The 18,147-nt window shown below is 46.2% G+C and overlaps 1 protein-coding gene across 4 annotated transcripts in view; it reads left to right on the forward strand.

Moving 5' to 3' along the window:
• Nucleotides 1-514: 514 nt before the first annotated feature.
• The window catches only part of DPF3 (double PHD fingers 3), a 200,846-nt gene continuing 183,213 nt past the window's right edge, over nt 515-18,147 (forward strand). For 2 of the 4 annotated variants that reach the window (XM_087746422.1, XM_087746419.1), the window contains exon 1: nt 515-630. In XM_087746422.1, coding sequence (XP_087602548.1) covers nt 515-630 — 116 coding nt within the window. Of the gene's footprint in view, nt 631-13,467; nt 13,554-18,147 lie in introns of those variants that run through there. The other 2 variants (XM_087746421.1, XM_087746420.1) reach the window with 1 other exon arrangement.

Raw genomic sequence — 18,147 nt, forward strand, 5'->3', positions numbered from 1 at the left:
CGCGTTATGTAAGGGCGCAGGGGCTGCGGGCCGGGATGACTGACGGGGAGAGGGAAATTCCTGGGGGAGGGGGAGCGGGAGCGGCGCTGCCCGGGAGCCGCTGCCAGCGCCGGCAGCGCCCGAAGACCTGGCGGGGAGAGCGGCTTTGGAGAAAGGGAGACGGCCCGGGAAGGGCGCTCCCGGGGAGCGGGAGGGGCGCGCGGGGCGGCGCGGGCTGCTTTCGCCGGTGGGGCACGCCGCCTGGGGAACGAGGGGCAGCGACGGCGGCGCGACGGGACTCGGAGCGCGCCCGGCTTTCCCTCTCCCGGCGCGGTGCGCTAGAGCCGGAGAGCTGCCGGGAAGCCTCCCGCCGCCCGCCCTCGCCCCCTCGATGCCGGCGGCGGGCGCTGCCCCTTTAAGACCTGCCCGCCGCCGGTTCCAGGGAGAGGGAGTGACCTCTGGGCTTTGACAGCTCCCCTAATAACTAGCAGAGCCCCGGCTCCGCCCGCGGCGCCGGATTGGCCGGCGGGCCGGTATGCCGCGCCCTGATTGGCTGGCCGCTTCCCCTCAGCGAACCTTTAGAACTCCGAGACACAATATTCTGTTACATTGTAGCAAAATGGCGACTGTCATTCACAACCCCCTGAAAGCGTAAGTAGGAATCAAAAATGTACATATTCCGCGTGGTTTAAATATGAAAAAAGGCGCCTTTCCGGCGCCGGCTGCCAGCCTGAGCCGGGTGCCGGCAGCCTCCCGGCGGGTCCCTCCTCCCGCCCTCCTTTCTGCCCCAGCTGCTCGCCGCTTTTTTGTGCAACCCATCCCCGCGGCTCGCGCCGAAATTAACGAGGAAAAATTGCTCGGCTCGCGCGCCGGTTAATTGGCGCCCGGGCGCGGAGGGGGGCGGCGGGGCGGGGAGGCGGCGGCGGGGCTGCCCGCGGCTCCCGGAGCGCGGCGCGGGGCCGGGGCCGGGGCGGCGGCGTCCCGCGGGGCCCCCGCGGGGGTGCGCGCACTTGACAGCCGCCCGCCCCCGCGGTCCGGGCGGGCGGGCCCCGCCGGGGTCCGGCGGCGGGAGGAGCGGGCCGGGCCGGGCCGGGCCGGGGCGGCGCGGGGGGGAGCTCGGTGCGCCCTGCCTCCGCGCTCCGGCCGCCGCTCGGAGTTGCCTCCGCAAATCTTTGCGGAGTTGGGACGACTTGAGGAGGGGGAGCCGAGCCGCCCCCTCGCCTCTCGGCGGAGCGGCGCGGGGTGGCAGGGGCGGCCGGGGAGCGGGGCAGCCGGGGCGCTGCCGGCGCACCTCGGCGTCCGTGCGGGCGGGCGGGCGGGAGGGAGGCGGGCAGACTCGCGTGAAATGAATGACTCGGGACTGCCGGTCGGGGATGCGGGGCAGGAAGTCCGGGGCTCTGTTTTGCATATGACAGGCTTTCGCTTTTCAAAGTGGCGGAGAGTGGATTGTGTTTCCATCTGGAGCGCGGGCACAAGCGGCCGAGGGCTGCTCGGGCGGGACCTGCCCCGCCGGCGGCGGGGCAGCGCGGGAGGGCGGGGGCAGGTGCTTCCCCCGCGGAGGCGCTCCGGGGCTCCGGGGCCGCCAACGCGGCCGGCTGAAGAGGGGGACCGCCGCGGCCGGGTGTCGTCTGCTGGATCGCGTCCTGTATTTTCCTTGTGGTCTGCAGCGCACGCCGCTAATCCCTGAAGGCATTAGGGAGAGTGGGATTTGGCACCGTGTGCGGGGAGAGGAGCTGTCTTAACCTTTTTGAAACGACTTCTCCGCTAACGGGGGCAGCGCTCTTGCTGTTAAAGCAGGGAAGCGGAGTACCTGGCGGTGACGCTTCGTTTGCACTTTCTGGCTGCGCTGAGTGGGTGTTTTTATATGTTCGAGTTTTCAGAGATGAAATTAGGGCTGCGAGGTTTTTCTTTTTTTTTTTTCTTTTTCTTTTTCTTTTTTTTTCCCCCGACTCAAGTCTCTCCGGCTGGGGAGTTGGAAAAACACTTGAAGGTTTTTCCAGGGATTCCTGTCGCTGTCTCTCTGCGATCCGGAGGGAAAGGAAAGCCTCGAGCCGGGAAGGGGTGCTGACATGTTTATCAGCTCTCCTGCTCCGTCCTAGCAGAAAACCTTCGCTTTCATTTCCCCGTCCTCCCGGTAGCACCTCATAAAAACCCGCGGGGAGAGCGGAGCGCAGTTGTCAGGGGGGTGGTCAAAGAAGCCCGAGTACCCTCACGGGGGGTGGTGGGCTCTGAAAACGGCGGGGAAGAGACGGCGTGCCCCCCGCCCGACGGCAGGCTCAACGCTTGTGCAGGCGAGAGCAACTTCTCCCCGTGCCGCTCCGGGCCGCCGGGCGCTGCTCGGGCGCAGGCAGCGCGCCCCGCGCACCCCCTGCGCACCCCGCACCCCCCGCACCCCGCGCACCCCCCGCACCCCGCGCACCCCGCCGCACGGCTCCTCACCTGGGCCGGGAGGAGCCGCCTACGGTCGTGCCGTTCGCGGGTAGTGGCGGTAGCGGGGAAGCCCGGGTTCGGTGGCCGCTGGCGAGGGCGGGCGAGAGGCGGGGAGCGGCCGGGGAAGCGGCCCGAGGAGCCGGGAGCCCCGCCGGGGGACGGGACCGCGCCTCGCACTTGGTGGCACCGTGGGGCTCCCGGCAGTCGCGGTCCGGTCTCCGGAGAGGGCGGCTCCTGCCCGAGGGCCGCCAGTGCCGAAATGAATCGGGGGCCCGATCCCGCTGCTGCTAAAGTCGGGACGGGCAGGATTAGGCCCCTTATAATTAGCTCCCTTCTCCTCCCCTCGCCCCTGGGGGCTGTGAGAGGAGGAAACAATAGACATCAAGTGCTGGGCTCGCTTTTCTCCGTGTGCCTTTTAAAGTACTAATGCTATGTGGGGGAAACAGAACTGGAACTGGCTGTCTGACACCATCTGCGTTTTGTATTAACAACTTGTTTAATAAAACATTTTATAATTTTCACTTATTCTTTAAAGTTGCTGATCGGGAAACAATACACATGTAAATAAATTATGCATGGGATAAATTAGGACAAAAGCAGTAGGACACATAATAGGGGAAGGGATGCAGTGCACAGTATTTTATCCTCATGTGTCCTTCCTGACAATGAAAGGGAGCTGAATGACATTTGCATTTCCTCTGTCTGCGTTTTGATTGTATCTCAAAACCCACAAACGCCCCCTACAGAAACTGGCCACACAAAGGTTTTGCTCTGAGATGGGGGACAATGTAGAGACCGAGAAATCCTAGCTCAGGTATCAAGCAGCTCCCTGTGTATGCCTGTGCATTTGAGTGTGTCCAATATTCAGTTTATCTCCGGCACTTGGACACATACGCGGCCTTGTTCATGCTAGACTAGTCTCTCGGGATAATGTATTCCAGTGTACCTGAGCATCTGTGGGAATACATTACATAGAATAGCTCAGTGCGCGGAGTCCCTTATTAACGATTGGCACCTCCTCACACTCGGCTGGCCTCTTTCTCCATCTAGCGCTCTCTTCTCACTTTCTGGTTCTCTTTTGGTGCTTTCATCCCTTTGCTCTTCTCCCCTTCGCTTCCTCTGGTGATCCAATCAACCTGACACGACCGCCTATTATTTCTGCCATTTAATACCTTGTTGTTTACCAACATGGTGCTACAGGCAAAAATACCAGAGATCTAAGTTTAACAGATCTGGAAGGGAAAGGCGGCAGGTGTCTGGATAAACGCATTCTTCTTCATCTGCAGAAAAGGCAGTATTCAGATAGCTTTGATGGGACAGCGGTGGATTTGAAGTGCTGGATTTGTTGGGTTGTTTTTTTCCACTAGCCTGCGTACCCATCTCCACAGTTTTTCTTTCCATCTTCTTCTCCTTTGGATGTCTTAATATGGAGACATTTGAGCGGTGCAGTAGGAGAAACAAGTGCAGTTAGAAAGTATTCTGAATTACTTCAAATGTCAGTCAGAAATCTCAACGGACTTTGTAAACATTCATTAATTAAACCTCTCAGCACCCCTGTGAAGAAAGGATTATTGCCTTTGTTTTATGGATGGCTAAACTAGGACAAAGTGGTTCAGAAACTTTCTAATTCAAAGATCAAGTCTAGAATGCAGCCATTCAACTTCCAGTCTTAGCATCTAGTCCCATTTCCTCCATCTCTGCCTTATTAGCGATGTGCATATGGTACCATAATGCATCTAATGTAATTAAGACCTTGTAGTTTACAAAGTCTTGTCTAGAAGCAGAGCTGGTTTCCCCCCACCCCTTCTCTGTCTTTACTCCCACAGCTGACTTTTATTTCAGGTTGTCAATTAAACATACTCACTGGAACATATGTTAGGCTATTGCCTTTTCTGCACGTGAGATTCCCTCGTGCCGTATAGCTCTCTGCCTGGATGCTCACCAGAGGAACTGTTGCCTTCCAGTAGTTTGGCCTTGGAGTAGCAGTGCTAGTGCTCTCCCTTTCTTTTGCTCAAGGCAGCCTCTGGGACAAAAGAGGCTAACTCGGGCTCAAATGCTAGGCTAGGTCACTTGCATGCTGGCTGTATTGTCAGATAACTTTGATGTGCTTAGGGACTCTTATTCCCTGCCAGGTGTTCGGAGACCAGATCATTGCAGACTTGTGTGCACAGTGCTAGAGCTGACCCTATAAACCCTACCAGCCCTCTTCTGTCTCTGTGTTCCCGCTGCAAACACACAGCGGCGGTCGTGACGTTTTCCAATTGCTCTACCTTCTCAGATAAAATTGCCTTGACAGCCAGCTCCGGCCCCTGGGCTACCAAATGGCCATCCTTGTGATGATGAATTCTGTGGCATGAGACACCTGTGAAGAAATGCTCACATCCCTGTTTCATGTCGGCAACAGACCAGCGTAGGTCCTGGGGTCTTGTATGGCAAGAGTATTTCATTAATGATAACTCAGGCTTGATTCAAGCTGCGGACTCTTGACTGGAAGGTCCCATATCCCGTTACCCATCCCTGAAACAGCCCTATGTCCTGATTAAGTGTTGATGAAGACTGATTTTTTTTTTTTTTTATGTTGTTGCATACGCATCTGGTTGCTGATTTTTAATATTAAAGTGAAAGTATAATGTGCAGTGCTGCTTTCAGCAGGTGGAAGCAATAAAATAGACGGACAGTTAGGTTGCCAGTTCAGTGTTTACAAGTGATGTGGACGTGATTTTAATGTGGCTTTGCAGAAGGGAATTTTCTTCTGCTTGACAGAACAGCGTTGTTGGGCACATTAAGTCATGTACCAAAATCTCTACACCATTTCCAAGGTGGCTCCGAAGTCACCTAAAACCACAAATGAGCCCTAGTGTGACACATTTCAAACCCAAACTGTTGTCCACATGAAAACTATATTTTCTGTATCTCAGCACGAGCCTTCAGAGAAAATGAGGGATGAATGTTATTGTATTTACGTAAGGAAATGTGAGCATAAAACCAAAGTCATTGGAGGGCAGAGAAGCCAGGTTAGGAAGACCTGAGGATACACTGGTTTGAATATGAAAGAGTCTAATAAATGACATGTTACTAGTTAAAATGTTGTGTCTGGTTCCATGAGTTGCTTGTGCATGATTAGTTGTTGCACTGCTTTTGTAATTTTGTTTTGTTGGTGTTCTAGCCTTTCACAGTCTGTCCAGTTGTGTGGATGGATGGAGGTTGTATCACAAAATTGTCGCTGAAGAAAAAATTTTTAAAACGTTATTTGTGGTGGGTGAAAGCAATATTGAACTATCTGGGTTGAGCTACAGAGGCCCAAAGGTATGATTTTTTTGAAAGGTATAATAATTTCAAGGTAAGCACATGTCCAATGGGCTGGGTGCATAATGCCTGTTAGATTGGATTCACAGTGTCCGAGTGGGAATAGTTTACCCAGACCATGCAGAAGTCCAGTACACAAAGCAAAACGGGGCTCTGTCTTCAGTCTGAGTCACGGTGGAGGCAATGTGTGGCTCATCCTTTGTGTAGCCTAATGAAAATTGATTTCTTCCTCTGCTTTCCTAAAACTGAAAGCGTGGTATTTGGAGGTGGCTCTCAAGAGCAGACTTTGTCCATCTTGTGTATCTGTCTTCTGCAATTTATGACAGTTGGCTGTACCTCTTCTGTCCCAAAATGAGGCATTCCAATGCCCCCATTGGCTGCAAATAAACCACCTTTTAGGATTATCATTTACCGAGTCTGGTGTTTTCTCACTCTGTTTTGTCTTTCATGTCAGAGCTGAATTTCTTTGCTTGGTAGATCAATTTTACAATCTCGGTATTTATTCTGGGCTCATCATGGTGTTGTCTGTATGTGATGTTGCCTTGAGCAAGAACCATTCCTGTATTGTTTATCCCCGAGGACTTGTAGGAGTGGAATGAATCTGTTTCGGGAGTTGACGTTTTTCTCCCTTGGACAGAGGGATCTCTGATCTGAGGATTCCCAGTCTGGGGTGACACACTCCCACGTGCAGAGAAGCAGCACCAAGGCAACATCGCTTAAGGCCTGTTCTGAGGGCTTCATTAGGACTGTGCTGCTCTTCTGGCTTTGCCTGGCAGTTTTGCCCAGGATGCAGAGGCTGAGGTGCGTCAATCGCTTCCTTAGCGTAAGTCCCAGTTTTAGCACTGGTTTGTTACTTTGAAGGAAAGTTATCTCATCAACAGAATCTAAAAGAAAGCATACTTTTGAAATCCTTCTTTTTTAAACAATTTTTTTCAGATGGAAGTGCTTCTTTCTTGTCTTTAAAAACTTCTCTACAATTTGTGGAACAAACCCGAATACACTGGACTAGTGTGTGAGAAGCAGAAAGTGGTTTTCCTTTCTTCTTTCTTATTTCAAAAGAAAGAACAGAACTGCCCAGTGTATTTTCACTGAGTGACTGAGTGACATATAACACAAATATCACAAGTGAGTGCTTGAATACTATATGTTTAAAATTCTTATTTATCTTTACTAGCCTAAATTATTAGAAGTATGATACTATTTTTTTTTAATTGTTGTATATGGTTTATTTCCCAGCAGAGCATATTTTAACCACAGATTCCCAGCAGATGTCTTGGAGAAGAATAATACAGTGTCTCAACGGCTGCTGGCAAATATCCTTCTCACGCCCCCATCCCCTCCAGTCTGGGAACAGCAGGAGTATGTCAGCATGCGTCTCAAGTTTTCAGGTTACCTGCCTGAGCCGGGTGCGGTCAGAGAGTTGCAATTCCAGCCGCATGGAAGGTTGTACCAGCACCCCAGCACTGGCTGAGGGGAGGCTTCGCAGGGAGTCAGTGGAGCAGCGAGAGCAGGGCAGGGACGGGTACTGATGAGTGTGCGCTAGGTGGCTGTGATCAGCAGCCTGTGCTTGCCAAAGCCTGAGTCATTAATTTCGCGTTCTGCTGAGCTGTAGCTGGGAGAGAGTCCCCTGCTCAGGTGTTGATGGGGACACCGACTACATCAATGTTGCTCTTCTGGTGAGAAAGGCTGGAAGTGGTATTTAATATTGCAGTCCCTTGTGACAGAACTGATTCAACCTAACTGAGGATCATCTCTTCATTCATACAACACCATGGGCTGTATCAGTCTTTGACATCTGGTAACACTGTCCTTGCTTTCTGATAATTTTTATAAATTAATATAAAATGCCAACTGTAACATTTGTATGAAATCTTAGTATGCGAAAGAAAGGAACCCCATATAACTTACAGTTTCTCCCCCTTGTTTCTTCTCAGATTCCCCCTTGTGATACAAGATACAAGGCCCTGGTTAAGACGTTGTGCTAAATTCTCTACAAACACATGGCTTAATTCTTCCTGCCTTGTAGGTCTCAAAAATCTAAATAGGTTGGATGGTGCAAAGAAAATCAGGTGCAGTGCAGTGAAATAAGGCCGTGTCCCGAGTTGGTTAATTCCAGTCTGCCCTACCGCATCAGCTGGCAGGGCTGATTTGATCTGATCAGATGTGGGCATGCTACTCCTGCCAAAATACAAAGTACAGTGCTTATGCTGCTTTTATGCTTTGAGTTGGCTTCATGCTAGCCACAGGAAGATGGATTACGCCTGTTGGAACAAAATTTCCTCTTGAAAACGTTTTGGGTGCTTTTCATGTTTTGGAAGAGTAAGTGAACACCAGTTCAGTGCTTTGTGTCACGTGGCTGTGAAATTTTTGGTCTGGTTCTAGGAACTTTGCAGTTTCTCGTGTTCCTGTGGATCCACAGCCTAATGTGATTAGTCACAGAGCTGGGAGAAAAATTGAAATGGCCAGAGTTATAGCCCAGATAGTTCACTATCCAGTGAACAGTGCTATAAGGAAACTTATAATGCAGACACCAAGTTAGTATTATTTCTTCAAGGGAGAAGTAATGTCCATATTTCCATTTCCTTCAAGAACAGTTCTGAAGAAAGTCATCCCTGGATTTGTGACTGTTCAGGTATTTTGGCCTCAATATTGTTTCCTGAGAGACTGTGTTTAGTCAATGACGGGGACAAATATATTTTATGTTTATGACTACTTTAAAACCTACGCAATCTGAATAAGGAATAATGGGAACAGTGGTTCAGAAAGCTGTTTTACTGCTGAACTCCTTTCGTCTTGACCATGAATATAAACTGCATCATGTTTGAGGCTGCTATCCTATTGAGTGTTCAGATAAATCACTCACCAGTGTCCAATATCGGAAATTATAACACGAGCCCACTTGTATCTACAAGCTTACCTTGATTGCTTTTGCTTTTTTTTTTTTTTTAACTACCAAAGGGTGTTTTGAAGACTGTAGGTTTTTGTGTTTTCTGTGGCCTCTTTATCCTTGAAGTTTTCAGTTCATTAGGATATACCTGTTGATGTGAAATACGGAATAGATCAGGAACACAATTTTAATTCAGAGATTAGTACCTTTTAAAGTTGGGGTAGTGCAGGTCAAGAGGCATGTGAGATGTGATGGGCGAGGGTTGGTGATGGGAAGACTGCAGTGAGCTCTTTCTCCTCGGGTGTGGTTCAATTGCAGCATTGCGATACTTCTTCTATTGCTTCATCTTATCTGACTGACCCTTTAATTTTTAGGAGGTGCTTCTCCAAAAAGGATGTGGCCCTCTGTTAATTTTGGTGATGTTAGTCCTCGGTGATCAAATGGCATGTGGATGAAAGCGATGTTAATACCTCCCCAGGTAGAATGGGGCCCCAAAGACTTCTCACTTCTCACTCTTCTCCTGTGCCGACACAAATGAATGGGAACTTGGTCAGGTTAGCTGGTGTTATGTTGACAGCAAACAGGCATTCCTGAGGTTGAAATCTAACCAAAAAATGTTGATGGGGGAAGCATGTGGAAAACCCGCCTCAATTTTCTGTCACCAGATCTGATTTGTTTCTGTCGGTAGTCTCAGCTAAATGTTTTATCTTCTCCCAGCTTTCCTCTCCTCCGCCTCCCAACCTCTTTCCCCCATTGACCTCTACTAGCGCAGTCCTAGCTGTTGATTTATCAGGGCAGGCTAGCTCAGCACTGTGTGGAGATTGCTTTTAATTAACTCTCTTCATTTTTTCCAACCTTCAGGGAGCAGCAACCCTTTAATGATTTTAATGTTTTATCTGGATTTATATCCACCTTATGTGTTGTTTGTTGCTCTGCTTCCTCACATGTTCTTCCTGAGTCATTTCCCAAAATGAAAGGTTTGTTTCAGGCCCCACATACAGGATGAGGAGGGGAGTTTTTAATGGCTTCTGGACTGGGAGGATGGACTGTCTATGACCTACTCTGGTGTTTTGGAGGAGGTTGGGGAGTGTGAGGTGATGCATTTTGGTGCTGTCTTGGAGCAAGACTCGTTTCAGTGTTCTGCCTCCGTGTGCAGGGAGAGGCAGCTTTGTTTCGTGGTTGCAGCATGGCAGATAAGAGCCTACTGAATTAAATCTGACCCCTGACTTGTCGTATGGGATAGATAAGTCATGAGCTTATTTTCACAGTCAGGTATGACTCATGCTAGTCAGGCTGAGTAGAGGAGGCAGTAATGTAATTACCTGTTGCTAAAATGTAGCTAGCTTCCTGTGCATGAATACAGGTCTAAAGGAGAGTCCCTCTTTACCTGCAGAAGACTACCTTTGCCTACTGTGAGTAGCTCTACCAAGTGAGATGTCTTCAGACTGAGCAGAAAGCAGCTATATAAAATTTCTCCCACATGGCATTTTCTCTTTACATATCCTACAATGAGGATTTCAGAAGGTTCCAGCATGAAAGAATTAGGAAAAATATGTTATTAGTAATGTAAAGTATGTGGCACTTTCATGCCAGAGCAGGAAAATGCTTTATAATCATGCTTAAAGTAAGCATCACAGTCCCTTTTGTGGGATTATTTTCTCCGTTCTTCTGATGGGAGGAATGGCATGCACTGACTGACTTGGTGACGCTCACACTAGTCACACTGTCAACCATTGACAGAATTGGAGGTTTAGAAGCCACATTGCTTTGCTTTTGGTGTTGAGTGTTAGACAGTATATGAGCGATGTGTTGAAAGTGAATGGGAATCCTTCCTTGGTACCACTTCCACGGCTGAGCTGAAATTGGGGGCATGGAGTAAGAGTGGGAAAGTGAGTTGAGACTGTCTGCCTGGTTCTGATGGAAGAAGTTCACTAATAAATATCACTAAACCATCCTTAATGGCAGCGGTTTATGCATAGAGTTGATAAAGGCACTGTTGGGGTGCAAAGGTTTTACCACAGAAATGAACCGGATTACACCAAGTGGCAAGTAGTTTTGCATTTCAAAATATACATGCTGCACACCAGTCTGTTCAGTACAATTCATGCATTGAATTCAAAGTCATTGGTGTGAGAACAGTTTGACTCAATTTATTTTACAAGGCTACTTGTAAGTATGTATAAGTGTATTTAAAGCCCCTTTGTTAAAATGGGAGAAGAAATTAAGAAGTTCCCAGATCTAGTCCTCCCTTACTGAGGAAAGTGACTCTGAGATACTAGCTGAAAGGAACACAGTCGTGGGTGCTACATATCAAAATATTGGCAGCGTATCACTGCATAAGATCATCTGTGTCATCTGGTCTGTGGTTTGTGTTTGTGTCTTTCCTATCTTCCTCTGCAGTCCGCTTTACTTGAAAAAAAAATAATTGTTTGGGTGTACTTTTTTCCATGTTGTTGCTGTGATTCCACAGTAACTAACTCCTGGCATTCTCATCTGACCAGACTGCAAATGTATCTGGTTCAGGTATTCATTCTGCTGAGTAGATGTGAAAGTAAATTCCCCCCTCCCCTATTATTAACTTTCTAGTTTTGTTTCCACAACTAACTTATCCACAAAGTCCTAGGGTTAGGAGAGGCTGTCTCTCCTGACACGTCTTCCGAATTCCTCACTGTTAAACACACACCATGCAAAGTCGAAACCTGGCTGGCCCTCAAAGGGCAGTCTATTTCCCAGGCTGCTCTTTCCAGCTACCTTCTCCTCCATGCACCCTTCAGAGGGGAAGAGGAGGAACAGATGAGGGGTGAGCACTCTGCCTTTGGGAAAGGCTCTGACCTGAAAACAGATTGCAATTCCAGCCGAATGGTTCCTTCCCTTGGTAACAGAATTGCACGCCTAGCCTCTAAGCTCTTTGCATTAATTCTGTCTCTGCTAAAGTTTCCCAGTCAATTAACCATGTCCATCTCCTGCTCTAGCAGCCACATGTGCCTTTTCTGCTGCAGCAGGGTTTTGGAACAGTAACTCCCTGCAGCCTCGCAGCAGTTTTCCTCCAGCAGATTCCCTCAAGCATGGTTATCAATCAGGACCTGTCAGGTTTTTCCCTCCGACACATCTATTTTCAGGGCTGTAGGACTTTGACCTTTTGCTTTTGTCTTTATAAGTACTATTTTTTCCAATAGGGGCCAGCTCAAATGCTGAGTGTTAGGTCTTTACGATGATAGAAAAGCTGCATGGGAAATTTCAGTTTTAGTGTGAGGAGATTCTGCTAAACCTCGATATTTCTTTTGGTTTCTGTCATTTTGCCTCCCCTGGGTTTTAATTTTGCTTGTCAAAAAGGCCTCATTAAGCTGGCCAGTAGTTCTCATGTGGTGTTCCAGGCAGCACCCGCAGTGCAGAGGTCTCCTCTGAGTAGGTGGCTAACAGGACTGGATGAAAGAGTAGTGAGTTCTTGGAGGCTGAAGTGTCTGGGAGATGCTCACCCATGGGGTTTGATGTAGACTGCCTTTGAAGGGAATCCTGCACACACCTCTGCAGCTGGAAGAACGGTTTGGACGCTGGCACTAGTGGTCTCTTGGCAACGCACTTAAGGGACCATGACAGTGTCTTGAACATGATTTCCTTGCATGTTGTACTACCATCAAAGGTCAAGTTGGGTTAGAGTGCCTATTGAAGCAAGAGGCTGTGCTTAATATCTTGTCTTGAACACGTGGGTGAGCCTGGTCCTGTTTCTAGTGGGTAGGTACCTGTAATCGTAAGGGCTGCTAGCCCAGTTGGCACTAATTGGTTCCTGTGTGGGTACTTTCAGGTGAGAAAAGACAAAGACCAAATTGGCCACAGAGGCTCAATTAATAGAAGTGTAGGTTTAAAAGAGGGTTCCTGGGTCTTATGTCCAGTCCCCTGGTACCATGTCAGATAATCCCTTTCATAAACTGAAAAGTCCTTGTCTTAAATCCCCACTTGGACTGTTTGTTCCCATTACTCCTCTTGGGAGGGTTCCAGAACCCACTGCTCTGATGGCTGGAAATAGCATTTTAATCCCTAGCCTAGCCCTACTTGTGACCAGTTTATACCCATTTGTGCTGGTGCCAGCATGGAGTTGTTAGTTTAAATACTATTGCTCCCTCCATGTCTTCCTCTCCACTATCATGCATTTGTATGACACTGTTACAAGCCCTCTTCAGTCTTTGTTTTGATATACTACACTGTCTGTGTTATCTTTTCCTTTCCTTTGATCGCTGGAGTATTGTCTTTGCCTTCTCTGCTCCAGCTTGGATTACTCACATTCAACTTTCTTGAGTGCGAGTACACAGAATTGTACTCTGTTCCAGGTGAGGTTTTGCCCTCTACAATAACTTTATTTTTAATCTCTTCTGGGAGCACCTTGCTTTCACATTTGTTTGTGGTTGTATTGTGCTGGTGGCTCATAGTCATCCTGTGGTAGACTGATGCTGTTAGGTTTCTTCTCCTGTCCTTTCAGCAGTTCTCGTTGTTGAGATGATGATCTCCAGGGTATTAAGTGAAATTTATACAGAATTCACTCCATCTAATTCTTCTTGCCTGATATTCTTAATTTCCTTGATGTCCCTTCAACCTGTGTAAGTGGCTAACTTTTATCAGCACACATACTTTTTGTGCCAAGATCATTAATGGAAATACTGAATAAGATCAGTCCCCAGACCAATCCTTTCTGGAACTCCAGAAGTAACCTCCCATGAGCCAGTTGCTGTCTCTGTTAGGACTTTGCCAACCTTATTCGGTAAAGAAGGTCCAACCTTTTTTCAGTAGTTTTTCAGTCATATCACCATTCTTGTACTAATCTTCATCTTCTCCATTTTCAGTAATTTCTCATATAGTACTGCATGAAACATTTTCTGAAAGTCCAAATAGCGAAGAAGAAGTTATCTAGAATATCAGTATCTTTTGAAAGCAGGATGTCAAGTTACTCTGGGACAAGGTATGGATCTTGCATCTTAGTTGTTTCCTTGTTCAAGAGTGTCTTTGATTATTTTGCACTTAAAAAACTGCATGTGAGTAAACTGTGGCTCAGTTAGCCTTTCTGCAATAATTTGCAAGGTTTGTGTTCTAAAACAATTCACAAAGAGTATTTTATTTTGCTTGCTATACTTCAGTAATATAGTAGTAACCGTGATTTGCAGTATCTGTTTAAAGAACTTGCTAGTAGATGTATGGTTTCATGTCACAGTTCTCGGGCAGAGATTATTCAGAATTTATGCCTTGACTGCACAAATGTCTTTGTGGCTTCCACCTCAGTCATCCCACTGAAGCACATCATTCCTTTAGTTCTTGGCCTATACCTACATTATGTTTAATCTAAGTACCATTCTAACTGCAAAACAGCTGAACTTTCTTTGATCGCTTTTATTTTGATGTCTGAAGAATATTACTATTTTTTAATAGCTTTTGCAAGTTCTAACTCTTGACTTTGGCAATTCTCCCTATACTTCCTGACCTTTAAGATCCAATTTTTTCTTCTGTTACTACTGATTTCTGTTCCTGAAGGGTGTCTGTTTAATTCTGATGTCCTTTTCCAAGGTAATTACTCAGCCAATAGCTTCTCCAGTCTTTCCATACGAGTTTCAAATAATTCTTGCATTTTTCTCTTAAAGAAATGCCCCACGTTCTGCTGTATTCCACTCCTCCCATGCTTAAGGAGTGGGTTTGAAGCACTCGGGAACAGGTTTGAAGCACTTTGTGATGGTGATGGGAACTGTACAATTTTGTACCTATTCTTGGACTGCAAAAGACTTAGGCCATGTTGATCTAGGGCAAGCAGGTGCAATTCTGCTTAATATTAAGTTCTTTTACTTAATTAGATCATGCCTAAATGTGGCTTTTAAAAGTTCATCAATGTAAAACAATGTTGCATCTTTCACCAGAATTGCAACCATTAAGTAAAAATCCAAATGAGCAACATAAAGTTGATTTTTTTCTTAAATGACCTTGTTCCATTTTTCTCTGATGTTATTGGTCTTATTCAGAGAAAACTGTGTGTATACATGATATATGTATTTTTGTGTGCGAGTATAATATAGGAATGAAAGAATGTATTTACAGATGGTGTTTAGGAAAACATGGTATTATTCGTTAATCAATGTCTTGGCATTTTAAACATTTCTGTATACTTCTTACTGATTTATTGCAGTATCTGATTCAACTCTTTCCTACTGGTAGTTTCAAAAACTCGTATAAATAGGAAAAAATGATACATATATATATGTTTTTCTTACTGGAGGGCTCTGGGAACTTTTAAAATATTACAGCACTCTTTGGATCAATGCATATCCCAGCAATCCCTTGCATAAGTGACCTAAAATCGTGTGATCAAACCTCTTCTCCCCTCCCTATCCCTAGAGAGATATTTGTAATTAGATAGAATGAGGACAGAATATGCATAAGTATCTGTTATGCTGGGATTCCTGCCCAGAAAGGAAACTAATGGCCTGAGCTGGCCATAATCTTTTGCACCCTGTGTACTATTGACAAGGCTATGGCTTGAGATGTTGGGAGTTCAGGAGCAGATTTTTGCTGCTGTCTTATGGTAACCTTTCTAAATTGACTTCTTTCCAAAACAAGTGGAATTACACAGCCTATATTTTACTCATCATTCATTGTCGGGGACATGCAAGAGGGGGCCTGATTCTTCAGTCTCGTGCCTAATGCAGTGGAAGTGAGTGTAAATTATTGCTTCTGTGGTTTGGAACTATTGGGTTTTGCCCAGATGTAACTTTGCCCACATGAAGTGCAAGACAGTGGAGAACTGGGCCTGGAGTTGTTGGGGTTTTATTTCCATTTCATCTAGCAATTACTGGTTGTCTCTGGCTCTTCAGAGGAAGGGACAGTGGGATGCTGTGGGCAAATTCAGCTCTCTCTAATCCCACTAAGTAGCCCCTTTGAAGTCTGTGTGACACGTTGTCTAGTACTGTGATACTACACAATGCAAGAGGATCAGATAGGTGGCACTTCAGAAATCTGGAGGCTGCTTTATGTACTGTTGCCGTTTTCTTCTTTCTCCCAATGCGTATGGTAAGTGTAAGCTCACCCCTCACAAAATTCTAGTTTTTTAGTTCTCTGCTAGATTTGTGGGTTTTTGTCTTGTGACTTGGCAACAGTGAAACACAAACCCCGGGCACTTATGGATCTGTCGGTCTTCCTCAGATATCCCAGTTGTCAGTAAATCCATGGATGAAAAGCTTTTCTTGGAGCAGGCGGGCAGTCTGCGTGCTAGTATTCCTCTCTTGCTTTGCTTCAATGTCCTTGGGGTAAATGTCAGTGGAAGTAAGAGACGTGTTTTGATAAAAGGAGGGGCAAGGTCACCTAAAAAGCATGCCCTCCTGCACATTCCCAAGGAAGGTATCTATCCAGCATTTCCATTGCACTGCCCGGTGTAGCTAAATCAGGAAGTAAGAGAGCCAAGGCCATGCTGAAATGTGATTCTTTTTTTGAAATTATGTCCAGTTTGGCGTCTTCTTGAGCTGAGGAAGTTTGGCTTGCTCTGCTTCTCCACTCACAGTAATTTGCAGAGTGGGAGATTTGGGGTGAATCTCTGTTTTCTGTGCTTACAAGGCAGCAGGAGCTTCTATGGCTGGGCTGGAATGTGTTGTTTCAACACACTGAATGTGAAAAAAAAACTTTAGCTTCATACAGACTGTGGTTTTTGTTTGTACTCAGTCAGTGTGATTTCACTGAAGTCCAAAAAGTAATGCCAGTCTGAGAGACAAACAAAATCTATGTTATTTCAAGACAACCCTACTACCAGAGAAAATTCCTTTTATTCTCCCCCTTAAATTTTCAGAATCTCTCTCCACCTCAGATATTCAGTAGCACCCGATGCTTATAATTTGGCAGCAAATGTTGACATCAACAGCCACCTATGAGATCCTTAGCAGAAGCCTATAGCTTAACATGCAGGACAGGCAGCAGATGACTTCTTAGTAAGAGGGATGGGTCAGAAGAAAATCCTGGATCTCAGCACTGCTTGCGAGCTTCAAAGATTGAACCTGGATCTGAAGTTAAATGTCTTTAATGGGCAGGATCCAAACACCCACATGCTTTGGCAGAGCTCAGATCCAAATTTTGACTACCTAAAGAATCAAGGTTCTGTTTTCATGTAGATTCTTCTACTAGTGAGAAGCAAGGGAAGGGATAAGACAGAAAATATGACACATTGGCAAAATTGTTTTTCAATACTATGTTTTTCAAAGTTTTTTCCATGAGGCGTCAGCAGCTCTTAAAAATCACAAGGAGAGCGTACAGTTGTCAGTGAGCCAGAACGGTTAAATGATTTTAAATATTTGAGTTGGGTTATTCCTTCACCTTTCTTTCTCACAAACATGTCTGGTAAAACTCCAGTAATGAAAACACTTGCTTGGGGAGGGGGGAATAAAATCCTTTTCAGCAAGTAATGATGGTGACATTTTAATCACATCATAACAACACTGTTAGCAACAGTTTACGTTTGGCATTGAACATATACACAACATTTGTTCTTTTATACAGTATTGGTATTACATAGTAAAAATAGCACAATTGCAAAACTCATTTGTTACCCTTGTGCCAACTTTGTTCAGCTGACAGTTGCTGCTTGAACTTTTAAAGCAACGTTTCATCCATATGTTACTACCAACTGTACAATTAATTATCTCTGCTTTCAAATGATCCTCTTGTGCCCTACAACCCTACGCGGTAGTTACTTCCCAGTTTGAGATACCTGCAAAACCGTTTCTGTCAGATAAGCTGTGCTTACCCTGAGTGGTTCCACACTTTAAGATGGTAAAGAGCAGCCTCGGGACAGTAGCTGAAGAAAGATGCCTACAGCCTTTAAATTTCCCAGTACATTTCTACCTAGAAGTTTGTTGGAGGCACTTAACATCACTGAGACATTTCAGGATGGTGCTATTCAGAAATTTTCATCTTTCTAGTAAGAAATGTTTTGGATGCCATATATTCTCTCTGATTATTTGCTGTCTGTGAAGGATGCTTATTGCATAATTTCTTAGTTTAGTTTAATAGCAGGCTTTTGATTTTGGAAAACAAAGAAACAAAATCAAGAGGGTAAAACCAAGATCAAGAGCATCCATAAATGAACTCTACAAGTGGTGTTACGTAGTAACAGGTGGTATGTAGCTGGCATGGAAGTCTCCATTGGATCACACTAAACTAGTTTTGGATTAACAAAGTCAAAAAAAGCCCAGGAAATGGGAAGGGGGAAGAACTCTGCCCAGGTGAAATGGTGCTCCCTTGGGTAGTTACTAGCAGGGAACAGGCTGACACACAGATAGACTTGCTTCTGCATCCTCCCAGAAGGTTAGAATTCAGCCAGAGAAGGCACAAATAGATTTTATTTTAAAACCTTTTGAATTCTTCCTTTTTCGTAGTGTTACAGTTAAACCACACTTTATTTTAGGAAGGTTGTTATTGTGTTCTGTATTTACTTCTTAACAGTTTCTTGCATGGGGAACTTAAAATGGGTAAGAAAGAATCAATATGCAAGAGTTTGTGTGTAGACTAGAACCTGATCCCAGAGTGGG

This window comes from Nipponia nippon, unplaced genomic scaffold (assembly GCF_047370975.1).
Source record: "Nipponia nippon isolate SJK-2023a ecotype South Korea unplaced genomic scaffold, ASM4737097v1 scaffold_10, whole genome shotgun sequence".
NCBI classification, from domain to species: domain Eukaryota; kingdom Metazoa; phylum Chordata; class Aves; order Pelecaniformes; family Threskiornithidae; genus Nipponia; species Nipponia nippon.